Genomic DNA, 19,052 nt, shown 5'->3' on the forward strand with positions numbered 1-19,052 from the left:
TTTTTATATAAGAGGGTTTTATATGTAATTATTTACTTGGATTGGTGCAAAATAATAAATCAGGCAGGTTTGCCCGAGTGGTTAAGGGGGAAGACTTAAGATCTTCTGCACTCAAGTGCGCGTGGGTTCGAACCCCACAGCCTGCATATATTGCAAATGTTTTGCTTTTCTAGTTTTAAAAACTTTGCTAAATTTGTTTAGTGAGGTACGGAAATCGGTGCATTTTTAATACTTAAGCAGGTTTGCCCGAGTGGTTAAGGGGGAAGACTTAAGATCTTCTGCACATAAGTGCGCGTGGGTTCGAACCCCACAGCCTGCATTCAAAATTCATCTTTTTTTTATTTTCTAAAAAAAATTCCTAATCAAGGAAATGTAACTTAACAAGCTAGGTTCAATTTGATTCCAAGTAATTTATATGCCTTTCCATCGTTTGCTTGTGTATCATCCATGCTCCCTATAGATCTGGCTCATAATATCGACCAACTTTACTTACATTATTTTTGAAAGCAAAATAGAGACAAAATACTCTTCTCATGAACAGAGCATTCCTTGCTAAGTTAGGATGGAAAATTACAACTGACTACCAACGTTAATGAATTAAACTTATTAAGGAAAAATACCTCAATAAATCAACATTCTACATGTATCTCTTGAATCACAAGACTCCCCTATATGGAAGAAAATCCTACAACAAAGATATCTCTTACGAAAAGATATAAGATGGAAAATTGGGGATGAGAAAAGCATCCTATTCTAGCTTCATAATTGGTGTACTGATCAAAATCTCTTATTTTTGCTTATCGTTCCTATTCACCAAATATATTCAAATCTAAGTCTAAATAACTTTTTATCCTACCTAATCACACGTAGGATTTACAAAACTACAATAATTTCTCCCCCAACATTTGATCAACACATAAAAGGAAAACAAGTTCCACAAATCGACTTACTAGACTCAACCATTTGGGGACCCCACTCATCAGGAGAATTCACAATAAAGTCAACGACCTAGTTTGCTCATAATTTGGACCTCAATGAAAAAAGGTGGCCTTTTAGATGTATTTGGAAGATCAATATTCCTCCCTAACTTCAAGTTTTTCTATGGCAAATTTGGCATAACAATCTAAAGATTCGTTCGATTCTTCACAAGAGACATATTATCATGATAAGTCCCTACGGAATTTGTAACTGTAATAGCCCTGTTTTTAAAGAGCGTTTATTTAAACATTAAATATAATTATTAAGTTAATTATGTTGCGAAATTTATTATTTTATTTGAGTTGTGGAGTTATTATTATTATTATTATTATTATTATTATTATTATTATTATTTTATATTTTCGGATTTTAAGTTTAAGTTGAGCGGTTTTTGGCCCAAATAGAAAATCGAAGTCGGGTTCTCATCCTTTGTTGTTGTCGGTTAGATATGCTTAGCCCAAATATTTTCTTTTGTCGGTTGAAGATAAACTAAAACTAAACCCCCAAAATCTTCTTTCTCTCCCCGTATTCTAATCCCCAAAAACTGAAAAAACCAAAAACCCCAATTGAGGAAACCCGAAAACCCTCTCTCGCTCACCTTCGCCTGCGTGTCGCCGGCGATTCCTTCCAGGCTTTGCCGGAGTTCCCCCCCCCCCTTGCTGCTCATCGGAGCCTCGTCGCCTGCCTGTTACAACTCGCTGTTTTCTCTCTCTCTTCTCCGTTCTCTGTAGCGCAAGGCGGTCGTGGTGTTGCGGTGTTGTTGTTGCTGCCGCCGTGCGTGCGCTGCAAGCTGTCGTGGCTCGACGCCACGATTCTCTCTCCTCTGCCGCTCGTCGGTGCCCGTCGCCGTGTAGAAGCTTCGAAACCCCTAACCCCTGTTCTTCGCTGCTCACAAGAGCAGAGGTACACCGCACCTCTTCGTTTTCTTTTTGAAATTATGATTAAGCACAGGTTTGATTACCCTTGTTAGTTTGTTTAAGGTGAACCTAAATTAGATTTTATTGAGTTAATCTAGAATTGGATTCTGTTTATTCAAGATTTGATTATGATTATGGAATATTAGTTTAATTGAGTAGAGATTATAATGGTTGTTGTTGTTCCATGTTGTTGTTGTTATTACTGTGGTTGATTATGTAAATGTTTATTAAACGATTGTTCTTTGTTTAAATTAGAAAGCCAATGATGTTGTTGATATGTTTGTGTTATTATGGCAGTTGTGTTGTTGTTGTTGATGTGTTGTTGTTGCTGCGTCGTCGTTGTTGTCACTGTGTTGTCGTTATTGTTGTGTGTTGTTGAAGTTGTGGTGGTGGTGGTGGAGTAGTATTGTTAATGTTGTTTAGATTTCAGTAACATAAGAATCTTTTGGTTCTTGGTAGTGTTAGATCAAATTATAATTCTGTTTTGCTATAGTGAATTAATTAATAAGTTGAACAAGATTTCTATGTTTATTTTAAATTGTTGGGCCAGTTTGAATGGATGGAGTTATGTGAAATGGTTCTTTATCTGATTGAATTAATTTTCTCAATTATTGATTGATGTTTGAATTAGTAGATGGCTTGTTCTACTAAGAAACTTAGCTAAGTTAGCTTTCCTAAACGGATATTAATTGTGGAAATAGAGAGTGGTATTATTAAAATTAGCGTGGTGAATTCTTAGAATTGAGTATGAAAAGTTATAGCAGTTGTGAATTAATTTCCTAAACTTATGTTAATGTTTGAACCATTACTAGAATGTTCTCAAATTGATGAATAGAATTCTATGAAGTTGTGTTAATTAGATGAAAGTTTATACTAAAAGTGTATTGATGAACTATAAGAGTTAGTTTCTAAAAAAGTGTATAATCTAATTGGAATTGTTTAATGAGTTGAGTATCTTACGAATTAGACTTTAAAAATGGATTGACTTAATTAGTGAACTCACATGAAGTTGGAGAATAGTTTAACTAATTAGTATTGATAACATGAAGACAGTTGGAGTTAGTTTCTTAACCATGGATAAATTATGAAGGTTGAGGTTATAATAGGGATGTCAATATAAAAATGTATTTGAGTTAATATAATGAGCTTGTATCGATTGTTTATAATTCACAAAACTGGGATAGTATATGGGAATTATTTAAGTATGTATAAGCTGTGGATTACTTCCATGTAGTCTGCGGTTATATAGCGGTTTATATCTGATCGGAATGAGATAGACTCACTTTATATGGTTATAATTGATTTTTGTTGTTGATTATATGAATTAGATTCCAACCAATGATATAATATGAACTATATTTAGTCCTTGAATAATCTTTGTGTAATGAGCTCTAAGTTATAGAATACAAGTTACTCTCGATAGCTAATTCATTCTAGTTAAGAGATATATTGTTAGTTTTGTGGTTATTTCATAATCACTATGAGTGTTGTCGAGATAAATGTGGATTAATAATTATGAAGTGTAAGAGACTATAAGTTATTTATATATGCAAGAGTATAAGTTCGGCGTAAGTGGTGCAGTAACTCTCCTTAGTTAATTCTAAGAGAGAGACATAGGTATGGTAAGTGTTGCCAAGACTTGATAACTAATATTGTTGACAAGATGAATATATAGATTGGTGATTATAAAAAGGAAAATTGGTATGAACTATGTATATGCAAAAGCAGGGAATGTGTAGAATTGACTTAGTAATTCTCGTTAGTTAATTCTAACTGAGAGACCTAGTGATATTGTTGTGGATATTTTATCGACATGATTAATTACTACCAGTTGTGGCTCACAAGCATTATGATGGTAATTGGAATTAAAACACATAGATGTATCGATTTGGAAATACGTATTTATAAGAGTTATATGTTAAATGATTATGATTACCTACGAGGGAAAGCACTTGGTTTGGTTCGTTGTTCAAAGATCGTTATAAAGGATTACTAAATCATTGGATGAGTTATATGAATGATCCGATTGAGTTATGAACGATACTCGAAAGAAAGCTTAAAGGGGAAAGTAGCCTCGTCTGAGTCGACGGATGAGGTGACATGAACAGTGCCCCATGGACTGTGAACCTTGGGGCCCCACGGGAAACTTGCCCATTGCTCTGTGGGGCGATAATCGGGGATATATCAGGTAATGTGAAACCTGTGGATGGCTGATGAAATCAGCGGAAAAATGTACTCCGGACTAGTCGCGGTTATTGGCCAAAAGTAAAGTGAATGGTTGGGTGACGACCCCCACTGTCGGAGTGTAAGTTTGTCTCCTCCGCCGCGTTCTCTTTCCCCCTGGTTAAAAGGAATGTTATCTCAGAGTATGAAAGTTATATCGATAATGGATTCCCGATAAGGAATCGTATCGTGGTAAGTTGTTTCGATATTGGATTCCCGATAAGGAATCATATCAGGTAAGTAGTGAATGTTTATTCAGTATATGAATATGAATATCGATATTGGTTTCCTGATAAGGAGGCATATCATGGTAAGTGATACTAATGTTGGATTCCCGATAAGGAATCGTATCTGTTTTGTGGATTCCCGATATGGAATCGTCATAGTGAAAGATGTTATGTATTTATTACCTGATAAAGGTTTGTGTAGGACAGTATAAGGAATGATTGATAGAGTATGAAAATAAGTTTGGATTTCTGATAAGAAATCAATTAAAGGAAGTAAAGTATATTGCTTATATCAAAAGTTGGTAAACCCAGATTCCTTATAAGGGATCGTGATATGTTGAAAGGTTAACTAATTGTTTCTATATAAGATATGTATCAATTACAAGATTGTTTCAAGTCATGTTGTTGAGTTTGCTATTATGTGAATGACGATGTAGTAGAAAAAGAACAATCAGATAAAGATGTTTAAGTATGTTGTCAACATGAGTTAATGTGATGCATGCTATGACAATGTGATTATGTTGACTGTTGAGTCGTTTTAAGTAAAAGCCACCAAAGCATGTGTTACTCTTGTTTACGGGTTAGTACTCAGCTTTGCTGATGTGTGTATGTTGTTTTGTCATTTCTGTGGCCTGTCACTTGGTGGGTGGCAGTATCTTAAATGTTTCAGGTTGAAGCCGTGAGTTATTCTTTTCCAAGTTGAAGCTAATACAAGTTGGAGCAGTATTATAGTTGCTATCGAAGTGAGGACGCTTGACTTTGTAATAGTTAATGGTTTATTTTCCATAATTTATTTCTACATTTAAGAGTCGCTAGTTAGTGCTCCTGATTCCCTATTGGTTGTTGCTCCGCGAAAGCGTTGAGATTGTTAAGCTTTGGGATTTGGAAATATTTTTTATAAATTGAATTTGCAAACAGGTTTAAATCATTTCTCGCTTTAGCGTTGTCCTATTTTCAAAGGAAACTCTGTCGGATTTTCTGTAGAAATTTATGGGAATAAAGTCTGAGAATCAGAGCATAGTTGCAATAGTTAATTAATTTGAATAGAGTTAGCAATTGAGTTCCATACTCTCCGATGTAGTTCGGTGAGTGTGATGGTAATAGTTCGGGTTACTCGACCAAAGTCTCTTTCGCTGTGCTTAATCCTCTGTAAGCTTGTCGGGAGAATTCGGGCTGTTACAGTAACTCTCATGATGAAACTCTCGATCATTTTTTTGGTACATGCCCTCACCTCCGACGACTTTGGCATTTCCCTGAACTTCATCAATGGTTATCTTGTCACAAGATTGCGACCGGTATGATGTTCGTCCTTAATTGTCTCAGACGAAATCATACCTCACTGATCAAATACATTTTTCTTGTATGGAGTATATGGAAAGAAAGGAACGATGCTATTTTCAAAAATGAGTGCCTAAGTATCCATCGGATCGTTCACAAGGCTAAGTTCCTTCACACGGAATGGACTTTATGAAATAAGATTGATTAATGCCACTCAAGTGGTAATCCTCTCCAAAATCATTCCTCTTCCAACCCCCCGGTGCAAACAAATCACTCATCTTGGTCGCTTGGGAACCACCTCCCATTTATCATCACAAACTCAACTTCGATGTATCGGTTCGTCACCAATCAGCAGTCGTGAGAATCATCATCCGAGACAACCAGGGCAAGTTATGTAAGGTTGCAACTTTTAATTTAGGAAGCAATCAAGTATTCATCGCAGATTCTATGGCACTACACCAAGGTATTCGTAATTGGCTATCATCTAAGAAAATATTACCAACCTCCAAATAGAAAGTGATAATCTACTAGTCATCTGCACGGTCAAAAGACTTTGGTCTCCACCCTGGCAAATCGCTCATATACTGCATAACATATACTCCTATGCATATAGCCCTCTGCCCTCATTGTAGTGTGCATGAGATTTACAAATGGTAATCCCTCAATCTACAAAATACTTGTGTCATGTTCTATAGACCTATGGTTTTGACGTAAACAAGAAGGCATTTAAAACTTTAAGTCCTTGTCTAAATATCTAGTACAAGCTCACAAAATATCTCAAAATAACTTTTGAAAACATAATAATTTACGTAGCTCTGAGAATGTATGTTAGAAATCAAAAATTGGGGGGGGGGGGGGGGACATGTTTTGCAATGAAACCGACAACATCAACCTGACAATAGGCACATGATATGAAACATAAAGATGATCATATTTTAGAAGATTAAATATATAGGGGAGAGCTCTTGTGAGAACACATCCTCTATGTGAAAACACTTTTTTATGTGAGAACAAATTTGGACCTTTGAATCCAATCCAATCTAATTTAACCGTTTGAAAAACACTTATGAGTAATGGCAATTTTGTAATTTAGGTTAACATTTATCCCCTTCTTCCTCGTAACTTTCACTCCACTTTCTTTCTCTTTCTAAAATTTTACACTTCTCTTTCTGCTCTCTCCTATGTATTATGTAGTTCATGGAGATTTCTTCAAAGTTTTAGTTCAATTTTTGCGGATTGCATACTATTCTTTCTAGAATTCAACAGGTATTATTCAAACTTTTCTTGCAGATTTTAGTTTGTTTTTTATGTTTGATTTTAATGGAGTTTTCTTAAAAATTTTAGTTCGATTTTGTTGTTTGATTTTATTGGAGTTTTCTTCAAAGTTTGTCGACTTTGGTATTGATTGAAATATATATGAATTGATTTTCGTTTGGTACGGAATTCTTGTGGTATTGATTGGAATTTCGGTATTCTACATTATTATCGTTTCGATTATAGTCACAGTATCACCATACATGATCAATGTACGCAAAATGTATATCATGTTCTAAAATAGTGTATATCATGTTCTAAAACAATGAGCAACATGTTTTAAACGATGCACATTATGTTCTAAAACGATGTACATCATGTTCTAAAATTCATAACAGGGTTGAAAATTTTCAGAACACACTTGACATATTTCACAGCATAATTAAAAAAGTTTGGAACATGTTTGAAAAAATAAAATTAGAACACACTTGAAATATTTCAGAACATAATTAAAATATATTAGAACATGTTTGAAAAAATCTAGATTGCACTTGAAATATTTCAAAACATAATTAAAATAATTTGGAACATGTTTGAAATTATTCAGAACATGTTTGAAAAAATTTAGATCATACTTGAAATATTTCAGAACATAATTAAAATAATTTCGAACATGTTTGAAGAAATTCAGAACACGCTTTTAATATTTTAGAACATAAGCTTGATATTTCAAATATATATATATATATATATATATATATTATATTATATATATATATATATATATATTATATATATTATTATATATATATGTATGTATTGATTATATTCTCATGTTCTAAAAAAGATATGTTTGTGTTCTAAATTTTAAAGTGTTCTCATATAAGTATGTGTTCTCACATAAGGGGGTATTCTCAATGGATTCCAACCCTAACATCTTGCTTGTGATTCCCTTGTAACATTATCCTTAAAATTCATTCTTATTACCACCATTTACTAACAAATACTCCATCCCTTTCATTTTTTTAATCTACACACTTACACTTTTCACGCATGTCAATGCAAAATTTTGAGGACATATATCTTTAGTTTTGTATTTGTAAAAATTATAAAAAGACATATTAATAAAATACATGTTATGATGAATCCAACAAGAACCCACATGACTATATTTTCATCCGCGTATAAATCACAAATGATGGTCAAAGTGAAATTTGTGAATAGTGTAAAATATCAAACTGTAACAATTAAAATGAAACAGAAGGAGTAGAAAACAGGCTGCTAGTATTTTTTATCTACCCTTTCCCTTTATTTTGCAAATTTTAGAAAGGCATTTTGTAATATTTCTTCCACCATAGGTTAGGATTTAGTTTCTTAATTTTTCATTAAGGAAGCGAACAAGAAAAGTTTAATGTTCATTTTGGATTATAGACATTGAAAAGGGGAAACGAAGTAATTAAGGTTAAATCTATCTCTATTATATAAGTGAAGGGGGGAGGCATGGTGTCCTCATTTGAAAATACAAAAATACCCTTAAGAAAAAGAAAATATTAGGAAAGAAAGAAGATAGAAGCTATTTCCATATTAAACAAGCTAATATTAAAACAAATAATTACCTAATTAAGACACAAGTAAAAAAAATGAATTTGATTGAAAAGCTTTACACAAAAAAAGCTTCAAGATCATTGATAAAATGAGAATCTTCAATTCGAAAATGGTTACCAAATATTGATAATAATCTCTATTATATAAGTGAAGGGGGGAGGCATGGTGTCCTCATTTGAAAATACAAAAATACCCTTAAGAAAAAGAAAATATTAGGAAAGAAAGAAGATAGAAGCTATTTCCATATTAAACAAGCTAATATTAAAACAAATAATTACCTAATTAAGACACAAGTAAAAAAATGAATTTGATTGAAAAGCTTTACACAAAAAAAGCTTCAAGATCATTGATAAAATGAGAATCTTCAATTCGAAAATGGTTACCAAATATTGATAATAATAACATACATTACATTTTCACCGCATATTATTTTACATAATATCAAACTTATGCAACTCATAAAATATTGCTTATTGCCTACTATTTACAATTTCTATCATATAAGGAATGGTAAGGTAGTGATAATAGTTATAAAACATTAGCACTCTACCCTTTAAACATATTAAGTTCACTATAATTTTATTTTAAAGAACACAGTAGTTCAAAATCTACGGTTTTACATGTGAAACATGTCAATTAAAAAATGACATTTTTTATTCCATGCACATTATGTCGCGTATAAAATTGTGATTAAGCATAAGTGAATGATTACGCGTGCTCAAAATAAATGTTAAAATCTATGCAGGCACGCATCGCGTGCCAAAAATGCTAGTACAAATATATTAAAAGGCGTGCATAAACAAGAAGCTATGCCACGTGACGCTCTCCCTAGGGAGTTTTAGTTCATATAATCCATGTCAATAAAAAAAATTGATCCCAAGACCTCAAGTACATATACTAAAGTCTTAACCACTAGGTTAAGTTGTATTTAGTGTTACTATCATAAAGTATTATATTAATAAATGAAATTTTTCTTACCCGAGGCATAGCCCGGGCCTAATAACTAGTTCTATTTCTATTATCTCTTCCTTCTACATTAATCAATGGGTTATTTAGCTGAATCTCTTCCACTCATTAATCTCTTATATAAAATAACAATGTTCATACAATTACTCTTAATAGCTAGTGTATTTTTTAATAAATTATTATTATTAAGAAAGTGACATTCCCTTCTTCTTCTCAGTGAAGGATTAGAAGTAATTGCAAAAGATAGAGAAAGGGAACAAGACCCCAAAGTTGTTCCTTTGTCTCTGCAAAAATATACAAATTAATCAAATTTAACACATAAAAGTGGAAGCTTAAGAAATCAAATAATAGGAAATTCTAGAAAGAAATACTCTGAGGTAAGTATCGATATCTCAACTAACACAATTGTGAGTATAGGTGTCAAGGTTTAGGACAAACTCAATTGTCAGGAAATTTCACACAAGGAAGATAACAAAAAGGCAGAGGTTACGAGCAAAGAAGGCACAAAGCTTAATTGCACGACGACAAAGCCTAATTGGAAAAATTGCATCCCAGCCTAATCCTAGGCCAAGAAGACAGTTTAGAGAAAAAATCAACAAAGGTGACATCCCTCCCGTCGAATCCATTCGAAAAATCAATGTTCCATTCTTATTGGACCTTCCTTATCATGTTAGAAAAAAAATATGTTAATTCGGTTTGTTCTTGTTTTAATGTTTGTATTTGTCGGCGTCTTAGTTTCGTCAAGGGATCCCAAACTCTAGCGAGTGTTGTTAGGCAAGATGTAATGATTCCCCTAAAATGTCCTTGGCTGTATTTTACGTTTTCATTAATGCACGTTTTTTCGATGTAAAAAAACATGTAAAACTCAAAAATAAATAACTCCAAATTTTTTCTTGGAATAATGCAAAAGTGGGTTTTAATTTCAAAAATATGCCAAAAAAAAAAAATTCTCTACGTATCGTCCACATAAGACGGGCATTATTACACTTTTGCATTATTACAAAAGCAAAACAATTCACAAAGAAGAAAAAGTGGGCTGATATTTTTAAAAAAGGGCAAAATCTTAAAGCAAACATACAATATTGATTAGTTTGTTTGAAATTTCTGATTGTATGTATTCCTTACTCCTCTGCAGTAGCTTTTTCCATGGCCTCTAAAATCCCAATCCTCCATTGTTCCTTCGAGGTAAACACAAGTATGTACAAAAAAAACCCAATGCAGTTGATGTAAAAGCAAGAGCATCAACAATTAAACCCAACAAAAACATCGAACCAAAATACTTAACAGTCACCAACTCACCATTATCATGCTTACCTGTGTAAATAATAAATATCAATCTTCTGTCTTTTCCTAGATCTGCATATATAAATCATGTGAAAATTTACATCTTTATACCATTTGTAAGCTGTCTCCTTCTAATCTATTGATGGTAAGGTAATAAATCAGGCAGGTTTGCCCGAGTGGTTAAGGGGGAAGACTTAAGATCTTCTGCACTCAAGTGCGCGTGGGTTCGAACCCCACAGCCTGCATAGATTACAAATGTTTTGCGTTTTTGAAACTTTGCAAAATTTATTTAGTTAGGTACGGAAATCGGTGACCTTTTAATAGTTAAGCAGGTTTGCCCGAGTGGTTAAGGGGGAAGACTTAAGATCTTCTGCACATAAGTGCGCGTGGGTTCGAACCCCACAGCCTGCATTCTTATTTGGTGACATTTTAATTTTGTAAGTTGGTTTTTGTCATTGAGGAGCTAACTTGTTTAGAGACTTTGTCACATTATTTTTCTACTAAATTTTTTGTTATTTAGAGTTAAATTAGAATACTCCTATATTTAAAAGTGGATGATATTTAAATAATAAAAAATTTAGGACACTCCGATATTCAAAAGTTTTAACATCAAAAGTTTTAACAAAGTATAACGTTAAGATCGTGTTTATTCCTGGAACTCTATTTTTTGTTGAGTGGCTTTTCGCTCTTGCTTTACTTTAGCTCGATGAAATGAAATAAATGAAAATCCAATCCTTAGGCTCCAGTCTTTTCTTTTTTGTCGTGTCTAGTGATGTGACAAGCTCGGCCAACAAGAAAGGCCCTAATCCTGTCAACTTGCTTACAGACTTTGTCACATCATCTTTCTACTAAATTCTTTATTGTTCAGACTTGAATTAAAACGTATTTCAATTTTATACTTTATCAGTCAAGCTCTTAAATAACATAAGTGTTCGTTTGGTTGAGTGTAGGAAGTGCAAATTCCTTGGAATATTATCTTCCCATATAATTGTATTTACTAGGAATTGCTAGATGTTGTTTGGTGATTCAAGAGAAATGAATATTTCCATGGGAATTTCCACTTACCTAGGTTCCCCTAGGTAAGTAACTTCCTCCATTTTGTGGGAGTGGAACTTCCTAGGAATTTTTACTTCCCATGAATTTGTCAACCAAACAATTCCAATTCCTAGGATTTCTAACTTCCTATGTTAAATAATGTTAACCAAACAACCCCTAAGTGGATGGCATTTAGCGGGTGATGTGGCACAATTTTTTTAGGCAAGAAAAATAGTTCTTGAATGATACACCAGATTTCATGTAAAGTAGTCTAAAAGAGATTTCTGTTTTTCGAAACTAGATATAAAGTCTCAATAAAAGTTTACACTACTTTATTGCATAAAATTCTTAAAGACTATACAAAATTTTTAACAAAAACTCTCTCCAAAACCACCAATAAACTCACCCTACGACTCTCTTTCAAGAACTACAATTAACTTGCCAGAAAATAATAACCGGATATAAATGTTGAATATGTATCAGGTAAGTTTAAACTTAACATTTCTTTCTGCGCAGTACTGTAATAGATTAACTTGAATCAATTATCCATCCTCCATTATTAAGAAATATAAGATCCTAATTTTATGGGGCAATTACCAAACAAAAATCTTTATCATTTATTTTTTGCTATAGTCAAAGTAAAACCTTTCAACAACAAAGAAATAAACGTAAACAATTTGATACACACGTGTAGATTTGTAGTTAAAAAGCACTTGTAGCTTAGAATGTTGTATTCATTTTTTTTGTCACTGGTCTAACAAATAAGAGTTCATTCATCATAGACCCGATAAAGTAGAGTCAAATTTAAATTTACATGATGATGAGTTTGGAATTTTTAACATGCAGCACTCCAAAATCATTAAGGAATTTGAAATTTGATTTTCTTAAAAAAATTACCACGTAGGCGCTTTTTGCAAATACCTCAAGGCTCAAACTTATGGAGATCGTACCTCTCAGTCCTTAAAACCCATATTGACCTGGATATACTTCTTTACAATTAAGTTTAGTTTATGCTCACCAATTGTAATGGGTAATATTTTGTAATTTTTTTCAAGTTACACATAACATGTACATATGTATATGAAATATTGAGAAATAAGTATAAGCAGAAACTACACTGTGGTTGTGGTTCAGCTATTTCTGGCAACGGAAACCTAAAAGGCTAAAATGGGAAGAATGGATTCTGGGGTAAATCAACTTAAATGAGAAGAATTGTCATTTTTTTTTTATTGGGAAATTAAGTCAGCGGGCGGATATTGGGCGGGGCGGGTGGATTTGGGGCGGATGTGACCTCATATCCACCATCTACCCACCACCCATGGCGGATTTGACTTTTCGTATCCATACCCACCCACTACCCACCAATGTCATATCCATACCCGCCCCAACTGGGGCGGATGCGGTGCGAAACCCGCCAAATTATACCCACCTGCCATCCCTACCTAAAATGGGAAGAATGGATTCTGGGGTAAATCAACTTAAATGAGAAGAATTGTCATTTTTTTTTATTGGGAAATTAAGTCAGTCCAAGGACATGCTACGGAAATACTCCAGCATAATGCTAAGGGTAAGGATCGAACCCCTGACCTTAGAGATCAGAGGGGGGTGCTCTACCATATGAGCTAGCTCCTCATCCTTATTGTCATTTTCTTTTCATTGGTCTAATTTTGGAATATATGGGAAGTTGGGAAGTGAGATTAACTCTATTGATACCAATAAATACAAGCGAATCCTGATTTTAACATCACAAATAGTGAAGATATTACTCCCTCCGTCCCAAAATATAGTTCCCATTTCCATTTTGGGTGTCCCAAAATATAATTCCCATTTCCATATTTAGTTCCACATTTTTCCGTAATTTGTCTAGAAAAACCGTGGCCCATCATTTATTTGCTTCTTGAAATTTGTTTTTCCCTTTATTTATTCAACTAAAATGTTACAATTAATGCTCTTTCACCAATTATTCTCCATTCTCTCTCCTAAAATCATCTTTTCCCATACAACATTTATTTTAAATAAACAAAAAATCATTATTATCCCTCTTATATTCTACTCGCATAAATTACCGTGAAAAAAGGAAAATAGAAACTATATTTTGGAACGGATGGAGTACTAAATTACAAGCACTATAGTTGACCATCTCACATAACGCAAAACCAAATTACCACCGAGTACTCGATCAGATAAAATAGTACTATAATACATCACATTTGCTATTCAACTCACAAGTTATCTGAACAGCAGAACGTTTAAAACCTTAGCAGAGTCAAGGGAGGCAAACAAAAAACTTGATCATAGATGAAAAGAACATTAGCATTTAGCAAGAAAACCTCGAGCAGAATCCATTTGAAACCGAGAAAAGCTTTAACCAAAAATCCACAAATCTCCGCAACATTTAGTATTAACTAATTGTGTTCAAGTTCTGAACAAAATTTTAACAAAGTTGCTGCGCAACACTCTAGATCTGGTCTATTATTAATGGACAGAAAATGACGCCTCTCTTAAATATAGCAGCTCGTTTGACTAGCAACTCTACACCTTAGTAGGGCTCAACTGGTACACGGAAGTTTGCTCCAGCATAAATAGCAGCTGCACCGAGCTCTTCTTCAATACGTAAGAGCTGTACACCACAAAGAAAGTGTCAGTGCAACAATAAAATTTCAGAAGTTCTATGACAATGCTAAGACCCTTTCCCTTCTGTTTTCTCCCACATGACACCGCTTTGGCTATCTGTAGGATGTTGGTTAATACACGGGCTACAACTGACCTGGTTGTATTTGGCAAGACGCTCAGACCTGCATGGAGCTCCGGTCTTGATCTGACCCTGTTAATGAACGAAAAAGAAATCATTTAGAATGAAGAAAAGCATATTGGCCCCAAAATGTCACAGGCAGCACAAGTGTAATACCGTGGAAAGACCAACTGAAAGGTCAGCAATGAAAGTATCTTCAGTTTCTCCACTGCAGACAAAAATGTAAATCATAAGATCAACCACCCAGAAAAAAAGCAGCAAAATAATCAGGAAGAAGGTTTATTACAAACCTGCGGTGGCTGGCCATCACACCCCACCCAGCACGTTTGGACATCTTCACAGCCTCAATACTCTCTGTCACAGATCCGATTTGGTTAACCTGTTCCAGAAATGTAAAAAGTTAACACTGTTGCAAGTCATACAAGTTTCCATAACTCAAAAGATAAACACCGCAAAGAATAGAAGGAAAACGGCATACCTTGAGAAGAAGAGCATTGCAGGACTTCTCATTAATGGCCTTTTCAACCCTCTGCAATTATTGGATACTGTTTCGTAAAACAAGGTCTAATATAGAGAACTCAGAGTAGATTGTCCATAAATTAAAATATTAGCACCAAAAGAATGCAATCATGCTAACCTTAGGGTTGGTGACCAAGAGATCATCTCCAACAACTTGTACTTTGTCTCCACATTCTGCGGTCATTTTGGCATAGTGCTCCCAGTCATCCTGGTCAAAGGGATCTTCAATTGACACAATGGGGTACTCAGATGCGAATGACTTGTAAAGGTCCTTAAGAGCATCCCCAGAGATCCTTTGTGATCCGTCATTGTTCTGCAAAATAATCATGGCACATAAATCAATAATTCAATGGGTAACCAGCAATCAAGTAATCTAATTTTATAGTAGTAATTTATTATTTGTCCTAGCTGGACATATTTGTTCTTCCATTTTATAAAAATAATAAAATTGATATATGTGGAATTAAAATAAAGTATTTTTGTTGATCAAGCTTTGGAGAGAAAGAAAATAATGTTAAAAGCTAGGTATGAGTATAAGAGTTGAGGTATATTTGAGTTGAGGTGTATTTGAGTTTAAAGAATTTGAATTAAAGATGTTGAGTAATGAAGTATTGAGTGAAAACATTTCTTGGCCATCTTTCTGATAGTATTGATGTGATTCTATACAAGAGATTGAATGATTCTACAAAGTCCATGAAGAAACAGAAGTATACCTCTTCCTTGAAGTTTAAGTCGTAGCTCTTGTCTTCCTTGTAAAACTCAGATGCAGCAACATCCATCCCAATGACCACTTTGCCAGTGTACCCAGCTTTCTCAATGGCAGTCTTTAGCAACTCAAGACCCTCCTTGTTCTCCTGCAAATTCAAAGATAAAATCATATATAAAAGCACTACAAAATAACCACAAACACCCGCATTTAAGATGCTGCATGCTTTTAGTCACCTGGATGTTAGGAGCAAAGCCACCCTCATCACCAACATTGGTTGCATCTTGACCATATTTCTTCTTGATCACACTCTGCATTCATGGAAAAGAAAGATAAGTTAATGCTAAAGCAGAACCAAACAGAAGAGAATTGTGTAAGATATATAACAAGTATGCACAGAACTAGAAACTGTAAGCAGTGACGGTGAAAGGATCAATTATGTATATTGGGTGTGTTTCACACATTGAGCTCACCAAAACCCTTAAAGTAAGAACTAAGAAGTGCTTATTCCTCACAAAGTCCCATATTTCATTAAATATATCTAAATCAATTGAATGAGATCAAGCTAATATCGTAATTGCCATTAAAATGAGCAAAAGTATCATAATTTCCTATGTTCCTTCCTTGGTTATGAAACAATTTCATCACAAGTAATATAATAAAGAAAAACAGTCAACATAAATGATATCATAAAAACTATTCGAGTTTACATGTTTTGTCTAGGAACATGAAGACTAAAAGCACAACAGAGTAATTAACACAAAAATAATTATTGTCCAAACCATATATGGACAGGGAACATAGTGCTATGTAGTTACATAGTCGTGAATGGGACCAGGTTAGCATTAGCATCAAACAATTACACCATGAAGAGTAGAATCTGAGCACATAAATTGAAAGAGATAAACTCAAAGTTACCTTCAAGTTGTGATACACTTCACTACCCATCTTCATTGCCTCCTTGAATGAGGAAGCTCCAGTTGGCAAAATCATGAACTCTTGCATTGCAAGCTTGTTTCCTGCATGAGATCCACCATTGATGACATTGAAGGCTGGAACTGGCAAGACCATCTTCGGGTTACCGGCAATCTCTGCAATGTGCTGAATCAAAACAGAAAAGGAATTAGCACTACTGAGGAAAACCAAAGGAAAAGGATAATATTCTGCAGGGCAAGATTCACCATACCTGGTACAGAGGAATTTTCTTGACCTGTGCTCCAGCTTTGCACACAGCAAGGGAAACAGCCAAGATAGCATTTGCTCCCAACTGCCAGTATAAATAAAATATGTAAGCTGTAAGGGAAGAAAACACTAAAACAAGAGAGAAACCAATGGGTCTAAGATGAATGATAAAACTTGCTAAGGTATTAATCTGACAATTTTACCCATCAAAGTGAACCTACATTATGACAGTCTGTCCACAACATAGCTAAAATTTAAGGAAGTCAAGCAAATACCTTTTGCTTGCACCAACCCCACTCGTTAACAGTTCCATCAAGTTGTTGAACCATGAAGTTGTCAATGGCAGTTTGCTCAGTTGGGTCCTGCATGATGCAATAAGATTCATCATTAATTATCAAAATAAACACGCATGGACGAAGTATGAATACATCATAAGATACCATCTAATAGCTCGTTCCTTAAAGGTCAATTTCAAGTTAAGACTGAGCTAAAATCTCATAATCAAAAGTGAACGAAATTGCTATTCATACCTTGCCAACCAGTGCAGGGCCAATAATCTCATTTACATTTTGGACAGCCTACACACATAAAACAAAAACTATAAGCAAAAAATACACCTAGAATCGCATCAAAACTATCATCACGGCTGCCAAAACAGAAGCAAACCTTGGAAACACCCTTTCCCATGTAGTCTTTACCTCCATCCCTGAGTTCAAGTGCCTCATAAACTCCTGATAATTATAAACATAATAAGATGTTATACCAAATTTATCATCAACAACATGATCACGCATTGTGCAGGTCAATTAAAGTCGAAAAGGCCAGATAAATATTGGACCAAAGGAACTCACCAGTGGATGCACCACTTGGAACAGCTGCTCTAGCGTAAGTTCCATCATCTAGATGAACATCAGCCTTTAAAAAAACATCCAAACAACCAAAGTTAACGAACACAACATACTTAAAAAAAACATTAGGTCAAAACCTCAATCTAATCTCAGTCAATTTTTCACATGAATACATTTGAAAAGTTCAAATCTTGACAATTAAGTCATCCGTCATTACTCATTACATCAAAAAAAACCTTAAAATTTCTTTTGCTTGAAAACAATCCAATCATCTAACAACAATTTCATATAATACGAATAAACTATATTAAATATCTTGAAATCAACGATAATTTTAGACAAATCCATGCAAAAGCATGATAACAGATTCATAGAACACCATCGCAAATTTAATATCAATCATTTAACGAATAAATGCAGTTTAAAAATGAAAAAAAAACAAGTTATAAATATGAAAAATAATCAGAATAACATCGGTAAAATATGAACTTCAATCAGATTAACAAATCCATGCAACAACGGACTCACAGAAACTAACAAATCATGAATATAATATCGATCAATTAATGATTAAATGCAATTCAAAATCGAAAAAAATCACAGAAATCATGAAAATTAATCAGAATAACATCAGTATGATATGAACATAAATCAGATTAGTAGATCGATTATCGATGAAAACGAGAAAAGAAAATTAGAGTATGAAAAAAAAGGAGGAGAGAGAAAAGGTACCTCAACGGTAGGATTACCACGACTGTCGTAGATCTGTCTAGCTTTGATGCCTTTAATGGCAACCATTTTCGATCTGTGAGAAGAGAAGAGTGAGTAGGAGAAGAGGAAGAACGGTTGAGAGAGAGAGAGAGAGAGAGAGAGAGAGAGAGTGAGAGAGAAAGATGGCTAATGTGTTGCTAAGAGGACACCTTTAACCCTTTTAATATAGTGTGAGAATTTGAGTGGAAGAACTATTGAGGTTGTTGATTCATCGAGTCCGTTCGTTTTGAGAGTGGGATTGGTTAATTCTTCATCAAGAAATTGAAAATTCAGGCCAGGTTCTGTTGGGCTGAATCGAACTGAAATGAATGGCCTGTTCTCCCCAACTTATTTTTAGTTCAGTTCAGTTCAACTCTAATCAGTTCAGTTGAATTCAGCTCCAAACAATTCAGTTCAGCTCAGTTCAATTCAGTTCAGCTCCATTCTTTTATAACCATTTTGTTCAATATTATTATTATGCTGGTATAATTTATTTTACTAATTACTCTATTATTATTATTATTATTA

General features: G+C 34.0%; 1 protein-coding gene and 4 non-coding genes across 5 annotated transcripts; 4 read left to right on the forward strand and 1 right to left on the reverse strand.

Moving 5' to 3' along the window:
- The first annotated feature begins 63 nt into the window (after positions 1 to 63).
- TRNAL-UAA (transfer RNA leucine (anticodon UAA)) lies at positions 64 to 146 on the forward strand. The gene has a single exon. It is a non-coding gene; the product is annotated as a tRNA-Leu (tRNA).
- A 90-nt stretch (positions 147 to 236) lies between these two features.
- Positions 237 to 319, forward strand: TRNAL-UAA (transfer RNA leucine (anticodon UAA)). Its single transcript has one exon. It is a non-coding gene; the product is annotated as a tRNA-Leu (tRNA).
- Positions 320 to 10,894: 10,575 nt separating this feature from the next.
- Positions 10,895 to 10,977, forward strand: TRNAL-UAA (transfer RNA leucine (anticodon UAA)). The gene has a single exon. It is a non-coding gene; the product is annotated as a tRNA-Leu (tRNA).
- Positions 10,978 to 11,060: 83 nt separating this feature from the next.
- On the forward strand, positions 11,061 to 11,143 carry TRNAL-UAA (transfer RNA leucine (anticodon UAA)). The gene has a single exon. It is a non-coding gene; the product is annotated as a tRNA-Leu (tRNA).
- Positions 11,144 to 14,062: 2,919 nt separating this feature from the next.
- LOC104898495 (enolase) lies at positions 14,063 to 18,671 on the reverse strand. Its single transcript, XM_010685584.4, has 15 exons — positions 18,507 to 18,671; positions 17,778 to 17,841; positions 17,593 to 17,657; positions 17,457 to 17,504; positions 17,202 to 17,288; positions 16,931 to 17,011; positions 16,663 to 16,845; positions 15,981 to 16,055; positions 15,752 to 15,892; positions 15,157 to 15,351; positions 14,998 to 15,048; positions 14,810 to 14,898; positions 14,676 to 14,727; positions 14,535 to 14,591; positions 14,063 to 14,387 (listed from the first exon to the last, which is right to left on the reverse strand). The coding sequence occupies exons 1-15, from the start codon at positions 18,570 to 18,572 to the stop codon at positions 14,307 to 14,309; spliced, it is 1,335 nt and encodes a 444-aa protein (XP_010683886.2). The 5' UTR covers positions 18,573 to 18,671; the 3' UTR covers positions 14,063 to 14,306.
- Between the last annotated feature and the right edge of the window lie 381 nt (positions 18,672 to 19,052).

This window comes from Beta vulgaris, chromosome 7, assembly GCF_026745355.1.
Source record: "Beta vulgaris subsp. vulgaris cultivar EL10 chromosome 7, EL10.2, whole genome shotgun sequence".
NCBI classification, from domain to species: domain Eukaryota; kingdom Viridiplantae; phylum Streptophyta; class Magnoliopsida; order Caryophyllales; family Amaranthaceae; genus Beta; species Beta vulgaris.